General features: G+C 37.2%; 1 protein-coding gene across 1 annotated transcript in view; it reads right to left on the bottom strand.

The window, feature by feature from the left end:
* The window catches only part of LOC102378842 (sprouty-related, EVH1 domain-containing protein 1), a gene marked incomplete at its 5' end in the record, with an annotated part of 46,598 nt that overhangs the window by 13,538 nt on the left and 21,085 nt on the right, over positions 1-11,975 (bottom strand). The window contains 2 exons of the mRNA XM_025197774.1: positions 7,447-7,496; positions 9,423-9,591. Coding sequence (XP_025053559.1) covers positions 7,447-7,496; positions 9,423-9,591 — 219 coding nt within the window. The remainder of the gene's footprint in view (positions 1-7,446; positions 7,497-9,422; positions 9,592-11,975) is intronic.

Genomic DNA, 11,975 nt, shown 5'->3' with positions numbered 1-11,975 from the left:
AGGGAAAGAAATCTGTCTTTAATCAAATAAGAAGCCTGAGGGAGACCTATGCAGAAGGGGCAACACTTAGCCTAGCAACCTAGAAAATGTCCCTTTAACTGCCTTTGGTGTTTAATTTTTTTCCTTTTCAAAATATCAAGTGATTAGATCATTTAATATATGATTTAGCTAACAAAATTTCATTACTGAAATAGAACTGTCTGCACTATAAAGGTGCAAAAGTGTGCCATGAACCAATAAACATTTTTATTGAACTCATAACTTGATATGCCAAACCAAATTTTATTGATTTTGAAAAAGCCTTGCTTTGGACAGAGGGTATATGCCAAGTTTAGTCCAAAGTAAATTTTTATAGCAAGGTTATAAACACCTGAAAAACAGCATTTATAATGGAAATATTGACAACTCGAAGAGGTCCTAGAAACAAACATCTATCATAACAAAAAAAAAATTATACACATACCACAGACACATTTTAAAAATAAATACCACACACACACACACACACATATAAAACATAAATAAAATAAGCATATAAAGTCCTCTGCAAGAAGGACTTGTTACATTAAATACACAAAATATTACACAAAAACACAGATGCACACATTCCCCTCCAACTGTCCATAGCAATTACACACCGCCCACATTCAATATCCTTTAACCACAGCCTGTGAAGTACAGTACTGGCATAGGTTGCTCAGTATCATCTGTAAAGTAACCTACGCCAGTTTTTAATGCACAACGGAAATCTGGTTTGCTCCCAGCTGCTGGTATAATAATTACTGTCCTATGGTTGCTAAGAGATACTCTGACTTTTTTTTTCCAAGACTACTAAAGCATTTCTGTGCGCACAAGCAAAAGGATGCTGGGTAAAGCAATAAAATGACTCCAGCTGTAGCTCTCCAGCAGAATTCAAAGCCAGATGACAGCTGTAGAGAAAATGAAAACCAGACTGAGCTTCCCTCTTCTTCAAAGCTTCTCTCCTCACTTTTCCCCTTCTCCCACTTTGTTAGAGCTAAGCTTGGGGGAGAATTCAGCATTGTTCTGCAAACACTGTTAAAAATGTTCTGTTTTAAACTGAATGATTACACAGAAGGATGGATAAGAAACCAAATTTCCCTTAAGTCCCTATCCTTGTATTTGCTGTCTATGAAGCCTGAGATTTTGCTGTTTGATTCTCTTCAGCACTAAAAGATTTTTTCAGATTTTTTTTAAATTTAAGTGACACAGGCCTCAAAAAATTAAAAGTATCCTCCTTCTGTTTTAGCTGTTTCTTAGACTTAGACTGAACAATTACTTTCAGATTTGACAGTAACACTTCCACGACAAGCAATCAGTTACATATTTTCTGGCCTACATTCTGAAAGTATTTTGAAATGTTATCAGGATTTGTTTAAATGCTTTAAATCATCTGGATTTTTTAAAAAGATACCTGAAATACATTTTTCACCTAAGTCTACTTTAAACAAATCAGAACTCAAAAGTTTACTATGCAAATTAATAAAATATAACATAAGACGACATACGCTTTAAGTAGTAAATATATAGAGACTAACTCACTTAATGGGTATTACCCAGAAAAAGAACGAGCATTTTCTCTTCCTTATTTGAACATTATTCCACATATGGAAGTAAACAGCCTTAATAAAAAAAACCCTGCAGTTGATTCGAACAGGGAATATAAATGCTTTTTTTTTTTTTTTAACTGCTTGGAGTTCACTCAAGTTAATCTATTGTTTGAATCATGTGCAAATCGTGTGTAATAACATCTTAATCATGTGTTACCCGATAAAAATGACATTACAAATATTGTAGTGTCATCAGTGAATTAGTTCACACTTATTTGCAAGAGGACCTTCATACTACAAGCTATTTGTGCAACAGAAATCCTAAACTAACCTAGTTTGCAGGCAAAAAAGATTGCCAATTAAATATTACCTTTATATAGACACAAAAAAATTCACATCCTGCCTCCCTGCTTGCAGCAAAACCACTTTAGACAACATGTGCAAATCACAGGACTTTTCCCCCACTTTGGCAAAAAAATCTGCAGCATCTGCTCCTGAAAACTGTTCAAGCCCATTCCTCCTGTCCCTCCCCGCTGCCCTTTTAAAAAAAAACTATTCAGGCTTCAACTGTATTCTACCCCAGGAAATTCAAGAGAAAGCCCTTTTCTTATTCATTCACAATGATTACGAAAAAAAGTGTTGGTGGCCTGTGAAACACATTCATCTACTTTAACAATAAAATCTTCTAGGAACTGACACAGATTTGTTGCATCGTCTCCAAATTAAAACAATATAACAATTTGATAAAAAAGACAGATAAGTATTCAAAGAAACACTGTATGGAAGGAGATTTGCTTATATTTCATTATATACGATCTTAATTCTTACTTTTGGTTTAGGATTCTTAATAAATTAAAATAAATTATATCTAGAAGTTTACACTTAGCAAAGAAAAACTATGAAGACCAGCCATTTTAGTTACAGATAACTGAATGCAGAGACATGGATACTTACTGATCAAATGAATCCTGCTTTTCTTACAAGAAAATCAAACACAAGACCAAGCAACTGCCCATATATATGACCAATAAATAGGTCTGTCTACTAAATGGGCTAAAAGCTCATCCATTAGAGCTTGCGTGCCTGCATGTATTTTTAAGTACACACATCATCCATTAGAGCTTGCGTGCCTGCATGTATCTCTAAGTACACACCCCTGCCCACCCACTCTATACAGTCATACTGTACCCTAATTAATTATACACGCTGGACCATATTAACCTTGGTCTCAACCAGGACTATAGATTCTTATCCCTGGAATAACTGTTGATTTGTGTCCCTCCAAGTGTTAATTTCCTTGATCCTCTCAAATGATCTAATCAATCCACTTATTGCCCGTTTTCAAAACATCTCCCTTTCCCTTCCATATAAAATCTTTTCTTTCTCCAGTCCATTCTTGGCATCTGATGAAGTAGGTTGTTACCTATGAAAACTCTAAGGCAGTGATTCTTAACCAGGGTGATGCCAGATCCTTTGAAGTGTGCTGGGAGGTGTGAAGGGATTAACAGATAAACTAAGCAGATAAACCAGGATCAAGCTTGTCTGTCTGCATCATCCCCTACTGCCCAGTCCCTGTGTAAAAAGATAAGCACTGTAATATATAAATTATTTTTTAAAATTTAGTGCCATTCAACTCTGAGAAGTTATGATGGGGTGCTCCAAGTCCAAAAAAGTGGAGAACCACTGCTCTAAAGGTGCCAGCCACCTTGCCCTACCTTCTGCCTGAATTCAGACTAACAGTCAGAATCACCAATTAGTAATTAGTGTAGTAACTGAACAAAGAATAAATGGTATTTAACTTAAGAGACTTAATAAAAGTATACCAAAAATTTTCCAGCAATAAGCTACTGAAAGACTAATAGCATAATTTAACCACTTATGGCAATAACTAGTATTTCTAATTCTTGCAAGCAAAATAAAACCTACATGGTAAGAGTGAGGCCAGATATAGTCTCAAAACATGAGATGGCAATGGCTTAAATAGATGGCAGTTTTAATCCCACTTTAGTCATTTAATACAGTCATGCCATTCTTAAATTGAAAGCAATTATGGAAAAACAAAAAAAGTGCCGATTAAAAAAAATGATCACTTTTTAGTTTTAGTAAAGTATTATGTTTGAAAAAGAACATCTAAAGCAGGGGTATGAAACTTATCTGGCTCTGCAGACCAGATGAGTGGCATGAGGCTGCTCCACAGGCTGGATCAGGCCCATGGAGCCCCTGCTCACATGCCTAATCCAATGCATGCGGCACCCACCTGGACTGGTCCAGGATGCTTGTCAGTGAGCGATGTGGGCTGCACAGCCTGGGACACTTACCCCAGTGAGCGGTGCATGGCCAGTCCTGTGCATTGTGTGGGTCAATGGGGCAGCACCAAGTGCCAGGTTAGGGACCTCCATTATTTGACTCTCCTGATTTAAAGCAGCCACATTAAAGCGATCTTTCCTGAAAGTCAAAATAGACTGGCTTGCAATGAAAAGGGTGCCTTACCACTACCAACTAGATTTGATTGCCAATTAGGAATCTTTTTATTGTTCACTAATCATGAGAGGACAGTTTTATGCTTATGCCACTTGCCTAGGAAGTATGAGTTCAAAAATCCTTTCTTTGCTCTAGCTAGAGAATCATGGTGTGACTACAGATTACTTATTTTTTCCCTTAAGCTTCATTTGTAAAAGTAGTGATACTGATAACTGTTTCTGCAAAGACTGAGGAACTGCTTCTTCCTCTTAGCAAAACTAATTAATAATTGTAACAACTTATCAAGAATGCAGTGTACACTCCATCCCCAACACTTAAAAAGCAAAGTTGGACAGTTTTCTTTAAAAAAAAAAAAAAAAAGATTTGCTACAGTTTAAACAAGAATTAATGCAGAAAAGTCTATACAAGGGGTTCTGTCCAGATGATCACAAAGGTTGCTTTGTGTTAAAAAATAAATAACTAAATGGTGCTTTACTTTAAACTCCACATGCCCACACATCGAACACAACGCATGCCCAGAAGATGCATCGCATTAATTGGACCCAGCTCATCCAATGTCTATAGATTGGGTGCTTTAGTGGGGCTTTTTTGGCACTTTTATCTAATAGCTGATTGAATCAGCTATTGAATCAGCCATTAGATAAAAGTGCCAAAAAGCCCTGCTGAAGTGCCTGATCAATACACACTATGCAGAGCTGGGTTGAACTAACGCACTGCTTCTTCCAGTAAACCATATGTTTGTTTGTTTTTCCCCACATCTGTCAGCAGCCATTGAGTTTGTAATGTAGGAATCAAAGGGAAACAAACAAATGAACAGGAGCATCTTCCTAATGATTTTTCATACATTTCAGTTACATTGGCTACTTTGTCACTTGCTATTTTCTCATAGGAACTCTTATGCTTTTGTAAAGACAGGCAGGCATTATATTTTATTTTATCTTCCAGCATATTTAACTTTCTATATTTTGCAATCTGTGTGTCCTTTATTGGGAACTTGTGGGCTCAAATGTGCCTTTGCTACACTGATAATATCCCCAGAGGTTTCAGGAGCAGCAGACCCTATGCTGCAACTTACTTGGTTTAATTTAAAAAAGGAAAGTCAGAATGAAAACAAAGAAATGACAGATATTTGAAACAACTGCAAAGGAAGAAGTTTCTAAATTATTATTAAATTTAGCTCTTACGAATTAAATGGATTTCATAACAGAAAGGAATGCATATTTAACAGCTTTATATTAGCAAATACTACAGAAGTCAATCAGGCATAACATATAGCTCTTTGCTATGAATTTCTACACTTAGTAGAATAACTAGAGAATATTTACTGAAACCTCTAATAAAATGTGAATATAGCTGTACTGTTTTAAAATGTTCTTTGTACATGTATACAATGTGGAATTTGCGTAGTATGAGCTATTACAGAAGTCTATACAAAATTTTTCATTAAAGGATAATAACGTAACAGAACCTATTATATACATGTCAGGGAAATATTTTTGAAACATTGGGGAAATTGTCTAGACAACAAAAAATAGACTATTTTACCAAAAGTCAGAATTCTGCTGAAAGAATTCTGCACAAATGCAAATTTTATAACATTGCTTTTTGTGGCAGTTTCTTGCAAGGCTTAAAACAAGTTTCTCTTCTCCAATACACTCCCCTTTTGGAAACAATATATGGTCTAATAATACTGTCTGAACTACTTCAATGATAGATTCAACTATATAGGGACAAATTCAATATTGCTGGATGTGTGACAATAAAATAGTAGTTTAAAAATAAGCGCTTGATTTCTCTATGATTAAAACAAATATTACTGCATCCACTTTTAACAGTGCAGATTAAAAAAAATTGGAGTTTATTTTATTTTATTTTAACACTTCCCACTGCCCCAAATTAAAATGCTTGCATGGTCAGATAAGTGTCACATTCAATTTTCAGGATCTCTTTCAGTAATTAGGAGGACAGCTTATGAAAGGTCTTTGTTTCTTCAAATACAGTAGAGATGGATATCTCCACTTACAATCCACTTTCAGTTTTTTCCTTATATTGGAATACCATCTCTTTAATCATTGTTTGATTCATAATCAATTTCTCATATGTTACAAATCGCCCACTAATCTTATCTTTGTCATTTTCTACATTTCAATGCCTTACCTTACCTGTATAAACAGGTTAAAAAATGTGTACAGCAATAATCTAATGTAATGTATAAGAAAAAAAATCTCTTTAAAGTTGCTTTAGAATACCACTAGTTTTGAGTGACTCTTAAATCTTTAAGGAGAATGTTGTGTGTAAAGAATTAATCCTTTATTTAAATGATGCATTTGAAAGGTGAAAAATAAAATGTGTGCATGAGTGGGAGAAGTCAAGATTGTCTTTGTATTTCCCAAAGTAGTTGAGGCTAGAAGACCTGTCTGTATACTTGAAGTGAAGGAAAACCAGTTTGTCTAACATAGCAATGACAATTTTTTTTTTTTTTTTAATTACAAAGAAACTTGGAATATTTAAAATAACAAATCAAATTCTCACTGTATTCAATGGCAGCCCTTTAGTAAGTGTCATTATTTTGTGGTACTTGAAGAGGAAACTTGTTATACCTTTTAATGTTGTTTGTAAAAAATTGCTCAAGGACGGTTAAAAAAATCCTGTAGTGCTGCCAGGATCAATAAAACTTCTAAAAGCCGCTTATGAATAGCTTTAATTTTGGCACGTTTTATTTAAAATTATGTGAAATTCTGTGATTGAGAACCGATTTCATTCTTTTGTTTGAACTGGATCCTTAGCAGCATTTCCTCTATGACTCTTTAACCTTCATGTTATTTCCCGACTCCTCCCTACACCCAAATCACTCACAGTGCCAGCAGAACGTACTGTTATATAATGAAATCCAGTTAGCAAATAAAAGTCCTGGATTTTGTAGGTCAGTCCTGGCTGGTTGGTGAAAACTGAAACAAGAGTCCTGGAATCACAAGGGCGTTGGGTGCAGTCTAGTGGGGAGGTGGAATGGCACAGTGCGACTGACTGCCTGGTGCACTATAGCACTCTTCCTCCCTGCCAGACTGCACCCTCCGCCCCTGCCCACCTGCCTCTGCTTGCAGCAGCAGCAGCACTGTTGACTTGGGGGCAGTGCCCCAGACTTCCTTAAAAATATGGTCACCCTATATATAGTGCTATAAATCAACATCCGTCTGTAGCCTAAAATAGGAGATGGACTGTATAATATGTTTCTTCCAAAAAGGTGACTTATAAAACTTGTTTTGAGAACTCATTCTGAATCATTAAACCTGAAACTTGTTTGTTAGTAACAAGAATAACCCAAACAACAACAGAAGTCATGTAAAGGTAATTTTCTCAAAACTTAAGTATATGATTGATATAAAGTTAAAGCACTTACTTGATAGCTATCTTCAGATGCCTCAGCTTCACTTTGTGATAGTGGACAACCTATGAAAACATTGCAAGAATTTGGTCATTTTTTTCATTGTAATTTCTTCCAAAAACATTTAATACACAAAAGTTAGACACACACATACCATGTTACTGCAGATACAATGTTTATCACCCACAGTGATGTCTCCACCATTAATTAGAAGAGAGTTCCTTCTTTCAGATTAATAGATTTAAAACTTTTACAGGGGCAAGGTAATAAAGAGAAAAGAGCAATCAATGTGCGCTCAGAATGTTATAGATTAGTCTTTCATTTTCTCTTTTAGAGACCTGGATGCTAATATAGAAAGCAACATCTCTCAACACAAATCATCTAGTAGGAGAAAATAATATTTTTCCTTTGAAAGAATAAGTATCCCTTTGTTATGCATAGTTCATGCAAGTGAAAAACATACTTAAAATATATATCAAATGGATTTTTCTGTATACAGCTCTCCATTATTTGAAGTTACTACTTACATATATATGGAAGGGAACACTTTTAAATAAATATTGATCCTCCCACCCCCCAACCTATTTACTGCGTTTCTACCTTACATTTAACAGTCTTTGTTTTCCTTGTTTGTCTGTTCCATGAAGCAGCCATAGACAGCTCTAGGACTCTTTTTAATATTTAGCATAACATGTTTTTCTATAAGTATCAGATAAAAAACTTGTACTCAGAACTATTAGAAAAGTGTCATTAAAAAACCCAAACAAACGTCAATTAAGTGTCTAAGCAGACAGAGATAGTATTCTTAAGGATGTCAGAGCAGTCAGCATTACAGTTTATACCCTAAGAACACAAACTGACGTACTGCCAGGAAATGCTAGAGCAGGGGTGAGCAAAACGGCAGATCCAGCCAGTGGCTGGACTCCATTTCCCAGCAGCCCCTGCCCACACCACTCTGGCCGGTCTTCATGGAGACCCCAGGGGCAGCAGGGCCATGACAGCCCCGCACTCCCAGGGTCTTCATGAAGAATAGCTTGGAGCAGTGCTGGCAGGTGTGCAGCTGGGTGGGGAGCTGCTCCAGGATCTTGCGACAGTGACAACACGGGGCTGGAGCTGGGACTGAGCCGCGCTCAACAGTCTGCACACCCTTGACCACAGAACCATGGACACTAGCCATAGTGGTGTGGACAGGGCATGCTGGGAAATGGAGTCTGCCACGGGCCCAATCCAGCCTGCGGGCTGGATACTGCCCACCCCTGTGTATTCCCTGATGCATACAAAAAAAGATCAGCATTGGGAAAAGACAGTCTAGCAGTTAGAAAACAAAACAGAACTAGGAATCTAGGGATATGTTCAAATCAGCACCCTTACAGGCTTCTGATATGATGTGCGGTAAGGCACTAGATCTTTGGGCCTTCATTTTCTCATCTGTAAAATGGAGAAAATGCTAAATCACTCAGGCCCCCACTATACGTTACGTATATTATAAAATTAACTGGTTATTCGTTTAATAAATTTAGACAGGCCACACCTAGAAAGTGAGACTGGCCACACATGCAAAGTAATTATCACACAATTAACTGATTAATAGCACAATAAATTTAGACTAGCACAGGTACAAAATAATTTTCACATGATAAAAATGACTATCCAGGTATAAAAAGAGCCAATCGGCTATAAAGTTAGTGCTTGAAAAGAAAGATCTCAGCTACTCTCTAGCTAGTTTCTATCCAGATTTAATTTGAACATGTAGCAAGGTCCTCAGGGATGTTTGAAAATACAATAATTAAAGTTTCTAAAATATATGAGAATTCTTTCTTGGAAGATTCTGCTTAAGTATTATTGTGTGTCCAACCATTATAACCATATGCTGTAGACTAGTCCAAATAATGAAATACCTTCAAAGAATTAAATCAAAACACTCTTGGACGACATCACATCAGATTCATATGGATAAACTGAAAAACTACAAGTCAAACTAAGATACATACCTTGAGAGAGATCCTCTACAGCCCTACGAATACCCCTGTCAAATGCTCTTGCATCAGCAGGACTCTGAAAGGTGAGGCCAAACTTTTTGTCATCAATCTTCCAGTGATGAAAAGTTGGGGTAACTTTGTTGTAAATGAGGTCTTTCTTTAATGTACATTCCAAGACCACCTTCCAAAGAGAGAAAAACAAAGATGTTAGCTGAAAAATGTATTAAATATATCTGAAGAAAGAACAGTCATTATTCTGGGTAATTTAACTTCAGGTCGGATTCTTAAAAAAGACTTCTGTTTCAATTTTTTCCAGTTGCAAGAAAGCCGTTTCATCACTGTTTAAACCAGGAGTGGCTAATCTGCAGCACAAATGCCTCAAGTGGCAGTGGTAGCCTCTGTGTGTGACATGGCAATTGGGGAAGGGACAGGCAGCACAGTGGCAGACAGGGCAAGGAGCAGAAAACAGGGAAGATCAGGTAGGGAGCATAGGATAGGAAGCAAAAGGCAGAGCTGAAGATTGGGTAAGGAGCACAGGGCAGGAAGCAGGAAGTAGAGAAATGGGTCAGGCAGGTGAAGGGGACTGGAGTAGTATTCAGGAAGGGTCCAGGGCTAGTTTGAGGCACATCTATAAAAAAACTTGGTTCTCACTGATTTAAGTGAAACGCAGGTCTAAACTTGGGACGTGAAAGATTAAATGGTTAAACTATAATTATATTTATACCGTTAAGGCATTACAGTAAATGTTTAACAGAATATTTTTCTGAAGCACAGCTTGCATTTGCTAGGGTGAAGTTAATTTAATCAGATTTTCAAACTAAATTGCGCAGATTATTGCATGGTTTACCAGTACTGCAGAGCAGTGTGGTGTGTCCCTCAGCCCAGCCCATACGTATGTGTGTTGTCGGTTACTTAACTGATATAACAAGAGTTTAAATGGATACATTTTTTAATGATATTTACATCTATAGTTTAAGCCAGCAGCTTGTGATGGCAAAGCGGTGTTTACACAAAATAAAATTAATTATGACCATAATAGATTAAAATGACAGTTTTAAAACAATTTTTAACTAGCAATGATAAATACCTCCCGAAAGAAGAATATTTCCTTGCAAGAAAAATCCCTCATTACTAGTGTACAATGGTTGTACCAGGAATGCACTACCCACATTTTGATATGGGTCTTCTGCAATTTCTAAGGAAACCAACAAAAACTACCATATTACAAATTTTCTTAATAAAAATATGTCGTATTTTGCACTTACAAAAAATACTGTGTTCTTCAGTCTCGCCAGATTTTTTCCCTATCACCAGAGCTCTATATATAAGAATTGCTTTAGGCCAGGTAAAGACATTATACTTTTGCTGGTATAGGTGATCAGAAACCAGTCTATACCTGTAACAGAAATGAAGTGCAGTGCAACCTGACTGGTTAAAAAATAGGAGAACCCAGTCTATGATTTGCGCTCTGCCCTTCCTCCCTCCCACCCAAAGGGCTAATGTTTGTACCGATCTAAACTACACCACTTACAGAAAACTGCATAACTTAGACCGATTCTGCATCAGGCTTTTTGAATGTCTGTACCTAGCTTTTGAGTATATTGCACCGAATGTTAGAATTTATCCTAAGTCCTTTTGTCTAACACTTTTTCTAGTCTATTTTGAAAGGTATAGTTTGATGAAACCTCCTTTGCTTCCCCTGCAACATGATGAAACAGTTAAAGAATTAAATTATGTTTGCTACTCTTCTGAATTCCTCCAAAATGATTTATATACCAATGTGGAATGGGGAAATCTCCATCTTTGGAGGTTTTTTAAGACCCAGCTAGATAAAGCCTTGGTTGGGATGATATAGTTGGGGATGGTCCTGCTTTCAGCAGGGGTTTGGACTAGATGACCTCCTGAAGACCCTTCCAAACCTAATTTTCTATAATTCTATACTGAGGTACACTATGTATACTTCTCCCTTGAAGAAGCAAACTAAGGCCTGCTGGGTTTTTGGTTGTATGCATGTTGGTCTAAGGACACAAGCAGGCAAGGTTCTTTGGGTAGATGCGATATCTTTTACTAGACCAACTGAGCAGTTGGAAAAAAGTTCTTAGCAAGCTTTTGGGTGAAATCACCTTTCTTCAGACATACGGAGTCTCCTCTGACTTCCTATTCCTGAAGAAGGGTGATTGAGCCCAAAAGCTTGCTAAGAACTTTTTTTCAACTACTTAGTTGGTCTAATAAAAGATTCATAGATGCTAGGGTCGGAAGGGACCTCAATAGATCATCAAGTCCGACCCCCTGCATAGGCAGAAAGAGTGCTGGGTCTAGATGACCCCAGCTAGATGCATATCCAACCTCCTCTTGAAGACCCCCAGGGTAGGGGAGAGCACCACCTCCCTTGGGAGCCCGTTCCAGACCTTGGCCACTCGAACTGTGAAGAAGTTCTTCCTAATGTCTAGTCTAAATCTGCTCTGTGCTAGCTTGTGGCCATTATTTCTTGTAACCCCCGGGGGCGCCTTGGTGAATAAATACTCACCAATTCCCTTCTGTGCCCCCGTGATGAACTTATAGGCA

Source organism: Alligator sinensis, unplaced genomic scaffold (assembly GCF_000455745.1).
Source record: "Alligator sinensis unplaced genomic scaffold, ASM45574v1 scaffold262_1, whole genome shotgun sequence".
NCBI lineage: Eukaryota > Metazoa > Chordata > Crocodylia > Alligatoridae > Alligator > Alligator sinensis.
The sequence above is the reverse complement of the archived record's forward strand: the minus strand, read 5'-3'. Positions and strand labels throughout refer to the sequence as shown.